Source organism: Macaca thibetana, chromosome 10 (genome assembly GCF_024542745.1).
Source record: "Macaca thibetana thibetana isolate TM-01 chromosome 10, ASM2454274v1, whole genome shotgun sequence".
Lineage (NCBI taxonomy): Eukaryota > Metazoa > Chordata > Mammalia > Primates > Cercopithecidae > Macaca > Macaca thibetana.
In genome coordinates, this window is record NC_065587.1 from 87,072,601 (window position 1) to 87,092,818 (window position 20,218).

Below are 20,218 nucleotides of genomic sequence, written 5' to 3' on the forward strand. Positions count from 1 at the left end.
AAAGTCAACAAGACTAAAGCATGCACTTGTGACTTGGTTGTTCCACATTCTAAAACAAGATTCTCAACTTTTTGACATGGAATCAAGTTTATTGACAAAAATTACACAGACCTCCTTTTGAAGAGCCATGGTATATTGGTTTCCTACTGTTGCATAACATATTACTACAAACTTAGCTGCTTAAAACAACCCACACTTATTATCTCATAGGTTCTGTGGGTCAGGAGTCTGGCATGGCTTAGCAGAGTCCTCTGCTTAAGGTTTGACCAGGCTGCAATCAAGGTGCTGGCTGGAGCTGTGATCCCATTTGAGCTCCAGATTCTTTTCCAAGCTCACCGGTTGTTGGCGGAATTCGGTTCCTGGAAGTTATAGAATGGAGGCCTCCAACTCCTAGAGGCTGCCTGGCAGTTGCTGCAACGTAGTTCTCTGCACACATGGTAGTTTGCTTCCTCAAGATGAACAGAAGAGAATCTCACCATTTTGAGTCTCCAATCCTTAGATGCCCTTTTAAAGGGCTCACCTGATTAGGTCAGACCCACTCAAGATAATCTGCCTTTTTTTTAAACTTAAAGTAAGTACATTGATTATGGACTTGCTTTATATCCCAAATCCCTTCTCCTTTGCCATACAACATAACCCACTCACAGGTATGACATCTCATATTCACAGGCCCCTCATGGAAAAGAAGGGATGGGAGGAGGGATATGTATGAGTGTGACTCATGGAGAGGCATCTTCAAATTCTGCCAACCATATCTGGACTTTACCACTTTGTATACCCAGTTTGAAGGAAAAATAAGAGAGGGCACATATGGCTGGAATAGCAAAGCAAAAAACAAGAAATTAAAGCAGATTCTCAAAAGAGAGGTGTGGTGCCTGGGGTGAGGTGCCGGAAGGGCTAGGATGAGGAATATAGGAAATCGCATGTGAAGCTTCGTTTCTCTGTGCATGTCCATAGAGCCTTGGCCGATATTCTCAGATCTCATCTAATTCCTACCCCACTCTCTCTGCCATGTGTGAAGTATGAAAGTGCTGGGAGAGACACAGACTTATACATTTTACTGTTCTGTGCTTTTTATATTTTTATATTTATCTACATAATAACTTTCTGTTTCAGGTAGTCGACGATGAAAAAGTAAAAACCACGTTTTCTGAAGCTTATTGATAATTACCATGGAATGCAAACCCTTTATTCTCTAGATAATCTACTAATTGACTCCAATTTATTCATTCTATTTATTTACTCACTGTGAGAGCCAGCTTCCAAAATGGCTCCCAGTGATCCTTACTTCCTGGCATGTGTGCCCTCATGTGGTTGCCTCTCAGCTGAATGGACTTGACCACAATAGCATATGGTAGAAAGGATGGTTAATGATTTCCATAGTAAAGTGATAAAACACAAGTGGCGGCCGGGCGCAGTGGCTCAAGCCTGTAATCCCGGCACTTTGGGAGGCCGAGACGGGCAGATCACGAGGTCAGGAGATCGAGACCATCCTGGTGAACACGGTGAAACCTCGTCTCTACTAAAAAAAATGCAAAAAACTAGCCAAGCGAGGTGGTGGGCGCCTGTAGTCCCAGCTGCTCGGGAGGCTGAGGCAGGAGAATGGCATAAACCCGGGAGGTGGAGCTTGCAGTGAGCCGAGATCGTGCCACTGCACTCCAGCCTGGGTGACAGAGCGAGACTCCGTCTCAAAAAAAAAAAAAAAAAAAAAACACACAAGTGGCTTCTGTCTTGCTGTCTCTAGAATGGCTCACTTGAGGGGAAGCAGGCCGTCATGTTGTGAGGCCACTCAAGCAGCCCATGGTCAACATTGGGAGGGACTGAGTCCTCCTGACAGTAACCAGCACCGTGTGAGCAAGTCTGCTTGGAAACATATCCTCTGGCCTTGGCCAAGCATTCAGATGACCAAAGCCCTGGCCAACATCTGGACTGAAACTTAGGAAAGACTCCAAACCAGAACAACTCAATTCAGCAGCTTCTAAATTTCTAATCCACAGACACTGAGATAATAATTTTTTATAATTTAGGCAACGAAATTTTAGAGTAATTTGTTAGGCAGCAATAAATACCTAATATACTAAATATACACTGACCTCCTATTGTTTGCCAGGCCTGGGTCTAGACAGAGAAAGAACAGAGATGGCAGCTTCCCTGCTGGTATAGCGTCTCTGAAGTGGAGTGTCATTGGGTGAGCTGTGGAGGTTCTGGTGAAAATGTCAGCTGGAGCTGTGAGAGAAGAGTCTAGATGTTCTGAGTGTATAGGGCTGCTGGGGTAAGACGGTGGCATCAAACCAGCTCAGACCAACCCCCTCCCTACTAAATCTAATACAATTTTATTCTGTAAAACAATCCACTCTATTGAAACGTTAGAGTAGGAGGTGTTCAGAGGCAAACAGATATTTCTAGAAATAACGTGTCTCATACTCCATGAGGCTAACACCTCACCTCCCTCATCAAAGCAGCCTAGGGGAAGAATGTGAAAGGTCAAATTCTAAAAATCTCTAATATTTTCCCAAATGTGAAGGGAAAACAACTGAGGGAGGGGATACGCTTGCCAAAACAAAATACTTGAATGTCCCTGTAATGGTGGCTCCTCCCTAACAACTGCATACTGGCAAAGCAAACCAAAGCTGGACAGTAGTTAAAGCGGTAAAAACAGATTTTGTTCAGGACTGCAACAGGGGAAGAGAGATCGCACTACAGAACTGGGCTCAATTCTGAACACAGTGAGGATAAGTGGGAAAAAGCCAGGAGCAGGGTGGTGGTCAGTGGATGGGAAATTACTAGGAAGACATCGGAGGAAAGGGGCCTCCTGGTTAAACAGTTTCAACAGGATTCTTGCTGAAGGCAGGCCAGGATAATCACATATTACCTGGGGGATGCTGGAGGATGAGGAATTTGACTGGATATTGACAGTGATCAGGTATGAGGGGTGGGGAATATCTCTCTAAACTGACTTAGCAAGACTCTCACTAAAACTCAGCAATGCAGGCCCAAGAAGGACGAAAGCCTAGGTTGAGGCCTAGAGGACTTAGATGAGCCTAACTAAAGTTTAGTCAAGGAGAGAGTCTTTGTCATTACTCAGAAAAGGAAAGAGTAAGTGCCCAGATTTTATCAGTTTCTTTTTTCAAGCTTTGAGACAAAGGGAAAGAAAATTTCAGGAGGGAACTAGCCAGAAGAAATAATTAAAGCACCACAACCGCTGGCAGTGGGATTGTGGATCAAGCCTGAGTGTGGATCAAGCTTGGTTTATATAAAATTAAGTTTGAGAATGCCTCTCCCTGCTGGAGATTCAATCATGTTTGGGAAACGTTTCCCCAAATCCCAAATTTCCTCTTTTTCTCTTCTCTGTTTGATGCGCTTGTGGGGAGGAAGTTTTGCTGAGGAGAGGCAAGATGAAGGGGAGAAAGGGGAAGCTGAGGATGGAGAGGAAAAAAATTGCTAGTATTGTTTGCATCAGTAGTAAAATTTCTGAGGCTCTCACTACATTGGGAAGGATTAATTTAAAAACTGAGCCATTTATCACCACCCATCAAATCAGGGGCCTGGGAACTGACACTCATAAAAATTAAAAGAAATAAATATTGAATTCATGTCTGCTAAACGTTTTTTACTCAAGGTAATTAATGAATGAACAAATAACTCTCTACTTCTGAGTAATTTCCTTGGTTCAATTTCATTTAGTTCTGCTCTGATCTTTGTTATTTTGTTTCTTCTGCTAGCTTTGGGATTGCTTTGTTCTTGCTTTTTTAGTTCCCTGAGAGGTGACACTAAGGTTGTTAATTTGTCTTTTTTTTTTTTTTTTTTTTTTTTTTTTAGAGACAGGGTCTTGCTATGTTGCCCAGGTTGATCTCAAACTCCTGGGCTCAAGCAATCCTCCTGCCTTGACCTCCCAAAGTGCTGGGATTACAGAGTGAACTATTTTTTTGAAGTAGTCATATAATGCTATAAATTTTCCTCTTAGCACTGCTTTTGCTGTATTCCAGAGGTTTTACTATGTTGTGTCTCTATTTTCATTTGTTTCAAAACATTTTAAAATTTCCATCTTAATTTAATTATTAATTCAAAGATCATTTAGAAGTGTGTTGTTTAATTTTCATGTATTTGTGTAGTTTCACAAGCTCCTCTTGGTATTGATTTCCAGTTTTATTACCATGATCAAGTGAATTTTATTCCAGGAAGCAGTGGTGGTTCAAGATACACAAATCAACAAATGTGATTCATCACATAAATAGAAGTAAAAGCAAAAACCATACAATCATCTCAATAGATGCAGAAAAAGCACTTGACAAAATTCAGCATCCTATCAAGACAAAAACCCTCAACAAATTAGGTATGTTCTAGGCATAGAAGGAACATGCCTCAAAATAATAAAGGCCATATATGACAATCCCACAGCCAACATCATACTGAATGGGAAAAATCTAAAGCATTCCCCCTAAGCACAGCAACAAGACAGGAATGCCCATTTTCATCCCTCCTATTCAACATAGTACTGAAAGTCCTAGCCAGAGCAATCAGACAAGAGAAAAGAATAAAAGGCATCCAAATTGGAAAAGAGGAGGTTAAATTCTCTCTGTTCACTGATGATATAATTTTATACCTAGAAAACCCTAAAAATTCCCCCCACAAAGCCTCTTGGATTTTATAAATGTATTCAGGGAAGTTTCAGGATACAAAATCAAATATAAAAATCAGTAATATTTCTACACACCACTAACAAGTTGAGAATCAAATCAAGAAGTCAATCCCATTTACAATAGCTACAAGAAAAGATATCTAGAAATATATTTAACCAAGGAGGTGAAAGATCTCTACAAGGAAAATTACAAAATACTGATGAAATAAATTGTAGATGACACAAACAAATGGAAAAACATCGTACACTCATGGATCAGAAGAACTAATATTGTTAAAATGACCATACTACCCAAAGAAATCTATAGATTAAATGCAATCCCTATCAAAATGCCAATGTCATTTTTCACAAACATAGAAAAACAATTTAAAAATTCATATGGAACCAAAAATGAGCCTGAATAGCCAAAGCAAACCTAAGCAAAAAGAACAAAGCTAGAGGCATCACATTACCTGAGTTATACTACAAGGCTATACTAACCAAAACAGCATGGTCTGGTATAAAAATAGACACACAGATCAATGGAATAGAATAGGAGTCCAGAAATAAAGCCACATATCTAAAGCCAACTGATCTTTGATAAAGTTGACAAAAACATACACTGCGGGGAAAGACAACCTTTTCAATAAATGGGGCTGGGAAACTGGGTTGTCACATGCAGAGGAATGAAACTGGACTCCCTAATACCCACTATATACAAAAATAAATTCAAGCCTATATAGTCCCAGCTAATAAGGAGTCTGAGGCAGGAGGTTGAGACGGCAGTGAGTCATGATCCTGCCACTATACTCCAGCCTGAGTGACAGAGAAAGACCCTGCCTCAGAAATAAAAAAATAAAACTCAAGATGGATTAAAGACTTAAATATAAAAGCAGAAACTAAAAAAATTATAAGAATTCCTAGGGAAAACTTTTCTGGTCTAGGCAAAGAATTCCTGACTAAGACATCAAAAGCACAGGAAACAAAAACAAAAATTGACAAACGAAACTTAATTAAACTAAGAAGCTTTTGCACAGCAAAAGAAATAATCAACAGAGTGAACAAACCACCTGCAGAACAGGAGAAAATATTTGCAAACTATACATCCAATAGGGTAGTAATATCCAGAATTTACAAGAGGTTCAAACAACTCAACAAAAACCTCACAACTCTATTAAAAAGTGGGCAAAGAAAATGAATAGACATTTTTCAAAAGAAGACATCCAAATAGCCAAAAAGCTTATGGACAAATGCTCAACATCACTAATCATCAAATTAAAACCATAATGACATATCACCTTACACCAGTTAGAATGGCTGTTGGTTACAGTCAAACAATAACCAATGTTGGCAAGGATGCAGAGAAAAAGGAACGCTTAGACATTGTTGGTGGGAACATAAATTAGTACAACCTCTATGGAAAATAGTATGGAGATTTCTCAAATAACTAAAAATAGAGCTATCACTTGATCCTGCGATCACACTACTGGGTATCTACCCGAAAGAAAATAAATCATTGTATCAAAAAGACACCGGCACTTGTATGCTTATCATAGCACTATTCACAATTGCAAAGATACAGAATCAATCTAAGTGTTCATCAATGGATAACTGGATAAGGAAAATATGATACACACACACACACACACAATGGAATAGTCTTCAGCCGTAAAAAAGAATGAAATCATGTTTTTTTCAACAACATGGGTGGAACTGGAGGCCATTAGCTTAAGTGAAACAACTCAGACACAGAAAGTCAAATACCTCATGTTCTCACTTCTAAGTGGACATTAAATAATGTGTACATGTGGACATAGAGAGTGGAATAATAGACACTGGAGACTTGGAAGGGTGGGAGGATGGGAGAGGAATGAGGGATGAGAACTTACTTAGTGGGTATAATGTACATATCTGGGTGATGGTTACACTAAAAGTCCAGACTTCCTTGCTCCATGATATAACCATGTAACAAAACTGGACTTGTATCCCTTAAATTTACACACAAAAAATAATAATTTCTTTAAGCAAGGCCCAGAAAGACAAATACTGCAAGATCTCACTTATACGTAGAATCTTAAAAAGTTGAACTCACCGGGCATGGTGGCACACACCTGTAATCCCAGCTACTCAGGAGGCTGAGATAGGAGACTCACTTGAACCCAGGTGGAAGAGGTTGCAGTGAGCCAATATCGTGCCATTGCACTCCAGCCTGCGCAACAAGAGCAAAACTCCGTCTTAAAAAAAAAAAAAAAGAAAAGAAAAGAAAAGAAAGTTAAACTCATGGAAGAATAAAGTAAAATGGTGGTTACCAGGGTGTGAGGTTACAGAGGTGGTTGGGGAAAAGGGAGACTTTGGTCCAAGATTACAGAGTTTCAGGTAGATAAGAGGAACAGGTTCTGGTGATTTATTGCACAGATGGCAATAGTCATGTATTGTATATTTCAAAATTGCTAGAGGAGTGGACTTTAGATGTTCCTACCACAACAAAATTATAGGTTCTTGAGGCCAGGTGCAGTGGCTCACGTCTGTAATCCCAGCACTTTGGGAGGCGTAGGTGGGTGGATCACCTGACGTTAGGAATTCAAGACCAGCCTGGCCAACATGGTAAAACCCCATCTCTACTAAAAATACAAAAATCAGCTTGCGGTTTGCTGAGATGGCACAACTGCACTCCAGCCTGGGCAACAAAGCAAGACTCCGTCTCAAAAACAAACAAAGCAATAGGTACTTGAGATGATAAATGTTAATCGACCTGATTTGATCATTCCACAATGTATACATTACATTGTGTCCCATAAATATGCACAACTATTATTTGTCAATTAAAAATAAAACAAAACATAAAGTAACTTCCTACCTTGGGAGGGGGCCTATTGGGGAGTTAGTAGTCTGATAGTGATACCGAGATGAATTTTTTTTTTTTTGAGACAGAGTCTCGCTCTGTCACCCAGGCTGGAGTGCAGTGGCGCAATCTCAGCTCACTGCAAGCTCCGCCTCCCAGGTTCATGCCATTCTCCTGCCTCAGCCTCCCGAGTAGCTGGGACTATAGGCGCCCACCACCACGCCCGGCTAATTTTTTTTTTCGTATTTTCAGTAGAGACAGGATTTCACCGTGTTAGCCAGAGTGGTCTCGATCTCCTGACCTTGTGATCCGCCTGCCTCGGCCTCACAAAGTGCTGGGATTACAGGTGTGAGCCACCACACCTGGCCACGGAGATGAATTTTAGATCACTCTGGTCCTCCTCACAGGACATGTTTTGGGTGGAAATGTCATGTTTTGGAAGGAATTCAGCTTTGCCTGAGAGAACAATAAAATTTTTACCACCCAGATTCTTGTGGCACTTGCAGGGGTGAGGGACTTACAACACTCCAGCTCCACTTCCAAGCATATCAAAAGTAGTGGCCACATGAGAGGTTGAAACTCAAATTCTGGTTGGGCATGGTGGCTCACACCTGTAATCCCAGCACTTTAGGAGGCTGAGGCAGGTGGATCACCTGAGGTCAGGAGTTCAAGACCAGCCTGGCCAACATGGCGAAACCCCATCTCTACTAAAAATACAAAAATTAGTCAGGTATGGTGGTGCACACCTGTAATCCCAGCTACTCAGGAGGCTGAGGCGGGAAAATCACTTGAACCTGGGAGGCAGAGGTTGCAGTGAACCAAGAGCGTGCCATTGCACTCCAGCCTGGGCAACAAGAGTAAAACTCCATTTCAAAAAAAAAAAATCAAATTCTAATCATACAATGAAAGGAAGATAATGGAAGCATATGAACCAAAAACCTATGCATTGGGCAAAAGTTACATGCAGAAAAAATGTTACAGCCTCATAGAAATCAGGGAAAATGTATATATGTGCACAGTACTAATTTTATTCAAGTGGTAATAGAAAAAGGAATAAATTAACAAGCAGTAGTATTGTAATAGAAACTGTGAGGGTATTTTGATGTGCCTGCTTGAGTAGGCTACAGTCCCTAGTTATTTCATCAAACACTTTTCTGGTGTTGCTTTGAAGGAATTTTGTAAGTGTAATTACGGTTCACAATCAGCTGACTTTAAGTAAGTCATATTATCCTAAGTAATCTGGGTGGGCCTGATTCAGTCAGTTGAAAGGCCTTAAATGCAGAACTGAAACTTCCCTGAAGAAATGTCACACATGAGTAGCAGCTTCAGCCTGTGCCTATGGTGTTCCAGCCTTCACCTAGGAATAAATCTGTTGCTATATATCTGTCAAACTAAAAATATGGGAGGATTGAGCTCCTGCTCAACAGACCAGACCAAACCAAAATGGAGTGACTCATGCTAAGTGTCACATAATCAAATGGAAACTTTAAGGAAGCAGATAGATCCCCAAACCAACCAGGTTTTCCGGAAAAAAAGATTCACACCAACCCATCAGAAAAAGCTCAGCCTACCTCAGTCAGTGTAATCAGGAGGTACCCTGTGCTTTAACTTACAAGTAACCTAATGTTAACCAAGCAGTGCTTTTTCTATTGCTGTTTCCTTGTTCCCACCTCATAAAACCCACTGGCCATTCCCCTGTGGATTCTGCCATTGCCCCAGTGGGAGAGATTTATGAATCATGAATAAAAGGCCATTGGATGTGTAACTAAATTTGTTGCAATTTTGTCTCTTGACATCAGCAGTCCTATATCTCTGGTTGAACCCTGACTGACACAGAGGCCAAACATGCCTAAAAATCATTAAGCTTTGAGTTATAATGAAAATCTTCTATGAAATCTGCACAAAATGTTTAACTTCCTGTTTTTAAAGCACTCCAGAATATTGGAAAAACTAAAACATTCTAACATCGCGAGTCTGGCATTACTCTAGTTCCACAAAATATCAAAAATATAAGTATAGATCAATTTTATTAAAAAGACATAATAACCTTCAATGGATTGTTACCAAATAAATTGTAGCAGTAGAAATCAGGAAGAATATTTTGTACCAAGTTGTTTTTATCCTGGCAATGGAAGCTTGATTCAAAAGCATATATACTATTAGTGTAACACACTAATGGTAAAAAAATTATTTTAATAGATCCTGAAAATCATTTTTAACATACAGCTTTCATTCCCAACAGTAAGTCTGGAATAAGTGGAAATTAAATTTAATAGAAAATATAATCCCAGCACTCTGGGAGGCCGAGGCAGGCAGATCACCTGAGGTCTGGAGTTCAAGACCAGCCTGGCCAACATGGCAAAAACCCATCTCTACTAAAAATACAAAAACATTAGCTGGATGTGGTGGCATGCGCCTGCAATCCCAGCTACTTGGGAAGCTGAGGCATGAGAATCGCTTGAATACAGGCAGTGGAGGTTGCAGTGAGCCGAGATCATGCCACTGCACTCCAGCCTGGGCAACAGAGCAAGACTCCATCTCAATTTAAAAAAAAAAGTATTTACCAGAATTTTTGAATAATATTCTACTAAATAAAGTAACTTTAGAAATATTTATAATACAATTTAAGAATTAGTTAAAAGATGCCCATTATTTCTACTTAGTGATGTACTAGAAGCTGTAGTGCTTCCAGGATTACAGATAAATGAGAGGCATGATATTAAAGTGAACAAGAGTCAACATATATGTATTTTTTTTTCATTTTTTCAGATGATTTATGAACAAAGTCAAAGCAGTGTCCCAGCCTAACCAGAAGTCTCACAAAGTCAGGTTTATTTGATTCATTGCAACAAGGAGTTCATTCACAGGAAAACAAAGGAAAAGATTTAATAATTCTAGGACTCTGAAGAAGGGTGAAATTTAGTCAAAATTTGAACACAGCAGGTTTTTGATGGGCTCAAAATAAAGCAGAGCTATGTGTAAAAGGTCATCACCATGTTTGGACTGGAAAGTGGGCCCAGGGTTTTATGTCCTTGGAAACTACAAAGTTAAAAGAGATGTAAAATGTTGTGTGTATAAACCTCTGTTCTGAAGCTCTGCACGAGGGTTGAAAATTGAAGCTGCTTCTCTGTGTCAAAGTGACTTCCATCCCCCAGACAAGAGACAAGAGTGGGATGTTTCATTCATACTGATTTAATTTCAAATAGCAAAGCTCCTGGCAGTGTATAATTTTCGAGAACAAAGTTCCTCCGTAATAAGAAAGCAGTACTCACTCAAAGAGGGGGTTGTTAATGGCATTTCACAGCTGTGGTTTGTTCACAGAAGACAAGCTGTCTCCTCTAAATTTGCAGCTAGCTTTATCTGTGTCTGTTATCCCAGCTTGACAAATATCCAGACTGATTTTTACTTTCTCAGTAATTATGAAACTTCAGAAAATTGTTAGCACCAAAAAAGAGTTTTTAGCAAGGAGCCACATGAGAAAATACAGTCAAAACTTGATATGTTTTGAGTTTGACAAAGCTAACAAAAACAAACAATGGGGAAAGGACTCCTTAGTCAATAAATAGTGCTTAAGGGGCTAGCCACATGCAGAAGATTGAAATTGGATCCCTTCCTTACACCATATACAAAAATGAACCCAAGATGGATTACAAACTTAAATGTAAAACCCAAAACTATAAAAACCCTGGAAGACAACCTCGGCAATACCATTCTGGACATAGAATAGGCAAAGATTTTATGATGAAGACATCAAAAGCAATTGCAACAAAAGAAAAAGTTGACAAATGGGATCTAGTTAAACTAAAGCGCTTCTGCACAGCAAAGGAAACTACCAACAAAGTGAACAGACAACCTACAGAATGGGAGTAAATTTTTGCAAACTACTCATCTGACAAAAGTCTAAAATCCAGCATCTATAAAAATCTTAAATAAATTTACAAGAAGAAAAAACAACCCCATGTGGGCAAAGGACATGGACAGACACTTTTCATACATGCGGCCAACAATCATTTGAAAAAAAGCTCAACATCAATGTCCATTAGAGAAATGCAAATCAAAACCACAATGAGATACCACCTAACACCAATCAGAATGGCTATTTTTAAAAAGTCAAAAAAAAAAAAAAAAAACATGCTGGCAAGGTTGCAGAAAAAATGTGATGCTTATACACTGTTGGTGGGAGTGTAAATTAGTTCAACCATTGTGGAAGACAGTGTTACAATTCCTCAAGGACCTAAAAACAGAACCACCAGGCTGGGTGCGGTGGCGCACGCCTGTAATCCCAGCACTTTGGGAGGCCAAGGTGAGTGGATCACCTGAGGCCAGGAGTTCGAGGCCAGCCTGGCCAACATGGTGAAACTCCGTCTGTATTAAAAATACAAAAATTAGCTGGGTGTGGTGGCACGTGCCTGTAATTCCAGCTACTTGGAAGGCTGAGGCAGGAGAATCACTTGAACCCAGGCGGCGGAGGTTGCAGTGAGCTGAGATCGTGCTACCGCATTCCAGTCCAAGCAAGACTCCATCTCAAAAACAAACAAACAAACAAACAAAAAAAAAAACCATTCAACTCAGCAATCCCATTACTGGGCACATACCCAAAAGAATATAAATCGTTCTATTATAAAGACACATGTATGCATATGTTGTTGCAGCACTATTCACAATAGCAAAGACATGGAGTCAACCTCAATGCCAATCAATGGTAGACTGGATAAAGAAAATGTGCTATATACAATGGAATACCATGCAGCCATAAAAAAAGTATGAGATCATGTCCTTTGCAGGACATGGATGGAGCTGGAGGCCATTATCCTTAGCAGAATAATGCAGAAACAGAAAACCAAATACCACATGTCTCACTTCTAAGTGGGAGCTAAATGATGAGAACACACGGACACATAGAAGGGAAAAACACACACTGGGGCCTATTGGAGGGTGAAGGATGGGAGGAGAGAGAGGATCAGGAAAAATAACTGTTGAATACTAGACTTAATACCTAGGTGATGAAATAATCTGTACGCTAACCTCCAAGACACAAGTGTACCTATGCAATAAACATGCTCATGTACCCCGAACTTAAAAGTTAAATTTAAAAAGGTAAGTTAAAAATTAAAAAAAAAGAAAATATCACTAAGGGAAATACTATTTAAGACAACAAAAATGTTAAGAGCCTAAAAGTTAACTGAACAGAAAAACACATAGTGTTTACAGGAAGAAAATTAACATTTTTACTGAGACTATAAAAGAAGTCAAAAATAAATAGAAAGATTATCATGGTTTTTGATTAATAAAGTCTCAGTTCTCCCTCAAATATATGTCTAAATTCCATGATATTCCCAATTAAATCTAAAGAATTTTAAGAGTTTTCATAGACTAATTCTAGTTTGTGGAGAGGAGAAAATCCATGAATAGTAAAGAATTTTTTTGAAGCAGGACAACAGGAGTGACTACTTTAAAGATATTTATAGAACATCTTACAATAATCAAGCCAGACCTCTGTACACAAGAGATTTCAGGGTATGCTAAACAAAGGTGGCCTTTCAACCAGTGTGGAAAAGATGAGTGACCCCAAAACTGTATTGGCACAAGGGATGGTTGCCCACTTGGGAAAAGTAAACTTCAGTCCGTTTACCATTTAGAAATATAAATGCCAAATAAACTAAAAAGCTAAATAAAGCAAACAAGTATTTACATATTAGAAGACAATATAAGAAGAAAATGTTTTGATTTTGGAATAGTGAAGAACTTCAGCAAGTCAAAGATCTCAGAAGTCCTAAAAAAACTAATATATTTGACAAAACAAATCTATAAAGCATTTATTAGACAGTAGACAATATACATAAAGAAAAGGCAAGCAAGACAAGATACCTGTATTATCCAGAATATGTAAGGAATATGTAAAGAAATCTGACATTACAGCAATGAGAAACTATCCAATAGAAATTATCCTGTGAGAAATTATCCAAAAACAAATGGCAAACCACATGAATGAGTGAGTCATGAAGTACCTACCAACGCTTAATCCAGGAAGAGATAGTCTTAATAAGAATCAGGAACAGGCAAAAAGTAATAAATAAATAAACAAACAAACTAACGGCAATGACGTGTGTTTGATCTGCGAAATTGGGGCGGTGTGGAGAAAGGTATACTTTGGTGGGACTGTCAACTCTTAGGAGGGAAATTCTGGCAATATCTTTCAAAACTCCAAATATGCACAGTCTTAAACTCAGTGATTTTACTTTCTTCTGTCTTCACAAAATATTATCTTCACAAAATATTGACACATGTTGATTAGCTCTGTTAATCTGTTAAAACAATAATGGTGTATGTCTATGTTTTATATTTAGAAAAAAAACACTTAAAAAGAATTAAGTCAATTCTCAAATAATGGAAAGGTCCCCAAGATGTATAAATGAATAAAATCAATTACAGAATAATTACATTGTATTCAAACTTTAAGAAACTATATATTTTGTATGGGGTTAAATTGCAGAGAAAGATAAAGGTTTCCAGAGGCTGCACATATGCTGTTTTTTATTTTTATTTTTATTTTAGACACGGGGTTTTGACATGTTTCCCAGGCTGGTCTTGAACTCCTGGGCTCATGCAATCTGCCCGCCTCAGCCTCCCAAAGTTCTAGGATTACAGGTGTGAGCCACCGCGCCCGGCCTGCACATCTGCTAACAGTGGTTACTGCTGGGGATGATAAGAGCCACAGAAATGGGACTTCCCTTTTTTGTACAATATTCAAAATGTTATTCTTAATTTTCACTATAAAATTTTATTCCAGTTTTATGCATAAAATAAAGATTTTAAAATAACTAGTATTGGTCGGACGTGGTAGCTCACACCTGTAATCCCAGCACTTTGGGAAGCCGAGGCGGGTGGATCACGAGGTCAGGATATCGAGACAAGCCTGGCTAACACGGTGAAACCCTGTCTCTACTAAAAATACAAAAAATTAGCTGGGCGTGGTGGCGGGCACCTGTAGTCCCAGCTACTCAGGAGGCTGAGGCAGGAGAATGCTGTGAACCCAGGAGGCGGAGCTTGCAGTGAGCCAAGATCACGCCACTGCACTCCAGCCTGGGTGTCACAGCGAGACTCCGTCTCAAAAAAACACACACACACACACACAAAAACTAGTATTATATTTATAATTACAATGTTCTATTAAAGCTAGGAGATTTATATCCTTGCTAACAAAAATACAACAAGTAAAATTTATGTAGTCTAGGTAAACAGAAAATGTCACTACTTCATTAAAAGAGTAGGGTTCATTGAGGGTGAAAGGGACATTTTGAGTCAATTAATTTAGGTAAATAATACCATGCATTTCCATCATTTCCCAAGAGAGAAAGAAAGGCCAGGAGACCATGTGGACAGGAAAGTAGGGCCTGGGGGAAGGAAAGGGATTGTAATGGAGGGAGTTTTGGGGGTCGGGTGAGGATTTGGGGGAAATGGTTGGAAAAGCAGTTGAGGGAGAGGGGATGAAGAAGGAGATGCGGGAAGGAGAGGGAAGAGGTGAGAGATGGAACTGTGTTTTTGTTGGCAATTCAAGTAAGAACCAAGACATCTCAGGAGCGTTCCCAAGGAATGTCCAAATGCTCTGCCTTCCAGAAGCAGGTGCTGCTCTATTTCGGGAACTCTGTGGAAATACTTAGCAGTCTAAATCTAGACTCCGGGTTGAATTCCCAGCACTCAGTTCACCCAGATCTGGCCTCCAGCAGCAGGACCAGAAGCAGCAGCGAGGAGAGGCAGAAGCAGCAGAAGCGGCTCCTCTCCATCGCAGAAGCGGCTCCCAGGTGGCTCTGTGGGCCCAGGCCCCTCTTCCTTCCATTCAGAAAAACACACGGCAGTTAACTGCATCCGCGTGTGCATCTGAGAAGGTAAACACACTTCATTTCCTGTTCATTGAGGGATAAAGGTATATGTGGCCTTTTGTCTCTCTTTTTGGGATCTACAATGAAAAAGGAGGGGAGAGCAGAGAATGGGTCGCTTTACCTTGTCTGTTCTATGTTCCCACAAGGCCCTACCCTTAGAAAACCACAAAGGGAGGCTAGGTTTGCAATTACTTGAAGAGCGGGGAGGTGGATGAGAATCCAAGAGATGCTCTTTATTTTCTATTTGTCCAGGAAAAAGCAAAAACCTGGCTCCGAAGCAGTCAGAAATTGAAGCTGGAAAAGAAGCAAGTGATGTACGTTCTTGAGGTCCTCTGAAGAGATGTCTTGGAGACAACAGAAATAAATGACCCTGTAAATTTTCTTTATCCTACTGGACACCTTGACCAGAGCACCTGGAGTTGTGGCCTAGCACAGGTGATGGGGAGGAACTCTTCCTGGATTAGACAAGGAAAACCTACCAACCACAAAGATGCAAGCTTCAAATGAGTGTATCTGTGCTGCTAGTATCCTAGCGGGAATCAGAATGCAATGATCTCGATGTGTGTTATTACACAGGTAGAAGCTTCTAGAACTATGCCGTAGCCAACCACCATGTGCAGGTAGGGGGCATTTAAAATGTGGTGAATTGAATTAAGATGTGCTGTAAGGGTAAAATGCACACCAGATTTCAATGACTTGGTGTGAAAAAATAACATAAAATATATAGACTATTGTATTAACAATTTAGATGAATCATAAATTGAAATACTATTTATTCTAGTAAAATATTTTTAAAACTTTTATTTTCGGTTCAGAGTTTGTTATATAGGTAAACTCATATCGCGGGGGTTTATTGTGCAGACTATTTTGTTACCCAGGTACTAAGCCTAGTACCCAATCGTTATTTTTTCTGAACCTCTCCCTCCTCCCAGCCTCTACCTTCTGAGAGGCCCCAGTGGGTATCGTCCCTCTTTTTTTTTTTTTTTAGACGGAGTCTCGCTTTGTTACCCAGGCTGGAGTGCAGTGGCACAATCTCAGCTCACTGCAAGCTCTGCTTCCCCGGTTCACGCCATTCTCCTGCCTCAGCCTCCCGAATAGCTGAGACTACAAGTGCCCACCACCACACCTAGCTAATTTTTTGTATTTTTTAGTAGAGATGGGGTTTCACCATGTTAGCCAGGATGGTCTCGATCTCCTGACCTTGTGATCCACCCACCTTGGCCTCCCAAAGTGCTGGGATTACAGGTGTGAGCCACCGCACCCAGCTGGTGTTGTCCCTCTTTTTGTGTCCATTTGTTCTCATCATTTAGCTTCCCTGTTTTTTTTTGTTTGTTTGTTTGTTTTTTGTTTGTTTTTGGGACATGGAGTTTCACTCTGGTCACCCAAGCTGGAGTGCAATGGCAAGATCTCAACTCACTGCAACCTCTGCCTCCTGGGTTCAAGCAATTCTGCCTCAGCCTCCCGAGTAGCTGGGACTACAGTAGCCCACCACCAGGCCCAGCTAACTTTTGTATTTTTAGTAGAGACGAAGTTTCACTATGGTGGCCAAGTTAGTCTCCAACTCCTGACCTCAGGTGATCTACTTACCTTGGCCTCCCAAAGTGCTGGGATTACAGGCGTGAACCACTGTGCCCGGCCAGCTCCCATGTATAAGTGAGAACATGTGATATTTGGTTTTCTGTACCTGTGTTAGTTTGCTAAGGATAATGGCCTCTAGCTCCATCCATGTTCCCACAACAGACATGCTCTCGTTCTTTCTTATGGCTGCATAGTGTATGTCATGGTGTATATGTACCACATTTTCTTTATCCAATCTGTCATTGATGGGCATTTAGGTTGATTCCATGTCTTTGCTATTGTGAATAGCGCTGCAGTGAACATACACATACATGGGTCTTCATGGTAGAATGATCTATTTTCCTTTGGGTGTATACCCAATAATGAGATTGCTGGATTGAATGGTGTTTCTATTTTTAGCTCTTTGAGGAATCACCACACTGTTTCCCACAACGGTTAAACTAATTTACACTCCCACCAAAAGTGTATAAGTATTCCCTTTTTTCCACAATCTCGCCAGCATGTTTTTTGACTTTTTAAAAATAGCCATTCTGATTGGTGTTAGACGGTATCTCATTTTGATTTTGATTTGCATTTCTCTAATGATCAGTGATACTGAGCTTTGTTTTTTTTTTTTTTTTTTTATGTTTTCTGGCCACATGTATGTCTTCTTTTGCAGTGTATCCCAGTAAAATTAATTTTGCTTGTTTCTCTGTGCTTTTAGAAGTATGGCTACTAGAAAATTTATGATTGTGTATGTGGCTCAGATTGTTTTTCTATTAAAGACAGCGCTGTCTGGACTCTAGAAGATATTCTGATTCAAGAGGATGTAAAGAAATTCTCTAAGTCAATAAGAAAAATAGAAGAAACCCAAATGGGCAATGAGTGCATGGGAACTCACCTCAGTGGAAAGGAGGCAATGGCAAGCCAGCCCACCGAAGCCCACTGGCAACATAGGACAAGCCTGCAAAGCAGAGACAGCCCCTCCAGGAAGAGCAGCCAGGCCTTGGGAGGACATGGCCTCAGGACCAGACCCAGGGAGGACACAGTCACTAACCCCTGGCTCATCTGGCAGGTGTGGGCAGCAGCCAGGCCCGTGGCTTCACCTGCTCCCCCTGATCTCTGCCTTCAGCTGTCCTACAACCTGGGTCGAGCACCTATGCACCAGTTTTATGGCAGGCAGAGATGCACCACCCACATCCCCTTTCCAGGTAGGGCTTGCTCCCCTGGCTGTAGCGAGTGTGTCAGCAGATGGCCTCCAGCTATCAGCAACTTCAGAGAGCTGCCTTGCCTGAGGTCCCGTCCCTTCTGGGGAAGCTCCTGTCTGCCAGAGGGGCTACAAAAGCACAGTGGACACCATGATGGGCAAATTTGGCTCATGGGAGCACCACTGGTGGCTGAGGCACTGTTGGGCCACATAGCAGTTGACTTTGCCCTCTCCACCTTCTTTTCACAAGAGTTGATCCCAATAAACATCCATCCTCTTCCATCCCAAACTGTCTTGGCATCTGCTTCTGCAGAGCCCAGCCTGGGGCAAGTTTCATGGGAAAGGGCACGTCTCCTGCAAGTTGCCTGTGACCAGGAAGATGGAGGAGGGAGATGTGTCCCCATGGGTTCCAGTTTGTCCTTGCTCGTCCCCTTCACGCTCACCTGTGCTTCCTGAATGTAACCAAGATACAGCAACTTCAGGCCCACCATCAAACTTATCAGCTCAAGCACTGCAGAGGGTATAACTTCTTTAATAAATCCCTTGTTCCAGGCTGGGCATGGTGGCTCACACCTGTAATCCCAGCACTTTGGGAGGCTGAGGTGGGAGGATTACCTGAGCCCAGGAGCTCAAGATCAGCCTGTAGGCAACACAGGGAGACCCTGTCTCTACCAGAAAAAAAAAAAAATTAGTAAAATAAATTAGCTGAGTACAGTGGTGTGTGTCTGTAATCCCAGATACTCCAGAGGCTGAGGCGAGAGTATCGCTTGAGCCCAGGAGTTTGATGCTACAGTGAGCTATGATCGCACCATTACATTCCAGCCTGGGTGACACAGAGATACCCTGTCTCTAAAAAATAAAAAATTTTAAAAATATTTTTCCGTTTCACTTAAAGTGGCTCTGCTCCCTCAATAAGCCCTGTCATTAGGAAAAGAAAAAGAAAGCTTTAGAAAGGACAAAAAAAACCCCATGATTTTTGACATCAGAAATGTTCTGCCTTAAAAGGTGTTTAATTTTCCTGAAAACATATACTTTAATACCAATAGAACATTTTATGTGACCCTGTAGGATTTCATCAGAAACTGTTAAATATTAGGCTACCTTTTCAGTTTTTAGTCCTATTTTAACTGAGGTTTGATTCTGAAAGAGTGAAATTCAAGGGTGATGAGTGTAGGCTGTGAGCTTTAGAGAAAGGAAAGGACCCCAGAATGAGACGTCAGATGCGTGCTTTACCGATTCCTGAGTCTGGCCAGCTGGCACTGGAAGGGCCTCTTGGTTTCAGAAGGTAGGATCCTCCAAGAGGGAGTGTGGAAAACCCAAGAGGTGTTAAAAGCATTGTTCCTGCACTCAAGACACAAAAGTTCCCCTCAAGAACCCCAAGGCGATTGTTTCTAGAACCCACGGGTCCATGAGGCCCTCCCCGCTCCCTGAGGTCTGGGAAAAATGGCCTTGAACCCCATTACCCCCCACTCGACTTCTCCCTCTGTACCATCTTTTTCCAAGTGTTGATCCCAATAAACATCCATCCTCTTCCATCCCAAAGGCAGGGCTTGCTGCTCGGTTGTGGCAAGCACTTCTATCCCTTCCTTCACACAGGATGTGAGTGGCAGAGGCACCTGGTGCCCTCTACCCACCATCCAAGCATGACTGCTGTTGCTTTTCTTCTATCTTCTGAATTTCATGCAGTTTTTCTTGGGGCCAACCCTGAAGAGAACCATAGGGAAGAAAATTCTGGCCAAAGTAGTCCCAGTCAAGCTGATACAGGGCAAACCACCACCCCCAAACCAGATGATCGCACTCCCCAGTCTCCCTGGACACTGGCCACCACGCAGCAGCCTCCCTTACACTGGTGGCTGAGGGGCTGATGGGGCAGGAGCAGTGCCAGTGCCTGACCAGGGGCCTGTGTTCCCACGACTTTGCACCTTCTGTCCTCCCACAGACAGCCGCCCAGTCTGGGGGAGTAAAGTGCAGGTAGTGATAACAGTAACCACCCCAAGGCCCTTATTGTTCTGAATTAATTATGGTAAATTAATACATATTCTATTTACCTACATTAACATAAACTAGTTAGGGACTTCACAACTGCAGCATTACCACCCAAAGATTAAAATAAT

General features: G+C 41.1%; 1 protein-coding gene and 1 long non-coding RNA gene across 2 annotated transcripts; one reads left to right on the plus strand and one right to left on the minus strand.

The window, feature by feature from the left end:
- Positions 1-2,103: 2,103 nt before the first annotated feature.
- LOC126929213 (uncharacterized) lies at positions 2,104-15,856 on the minus strand. The gene is made up of 3 exons (XR_007717103.1): positions 15,820-15,856; positions 6,711-6,852; positions 2,104-2,226 (listed from the first exon to the last, which is right to left on the minus strand). It is a non-coding gene; the product is annotated as an uncharacterized LOC126929213 (long non-coding RNA).
- Positions 15,214-18,907, plus strand: LOC126929193 (uncharacterized). Its single transcript, XM_050745382.1, has 3 exons — positions 15,214-15,346; positions 15,593-15,960; positions 17,683-18,907. The coding sequence occupies exon 3, from the start codon at positions 17,772-17,774 to the stop codon at positions 18,558-18,560; it is 789 nt and encodes a 262-aa protein (XP_050601339.1). The 5' UTR covers positions 15,214-15,346; positions 15,593-15,960; positions 17,683-17,771; the 3' UTR covers positions 18,561-18,907.
- The last annotated feature ends 1,311 nt before the right edge of the window (positions 18,908-20,218 follow it).

Excerpts from the sequence above, each read along its gene's own strand:
- LOC126929193 (XM_050745382.1), top strand. The coding sequence starts at position 17,772 with ATGGGCAATGAGTGCATGGGAACTCACCTCAGTGGAAAGGAGGCAATG.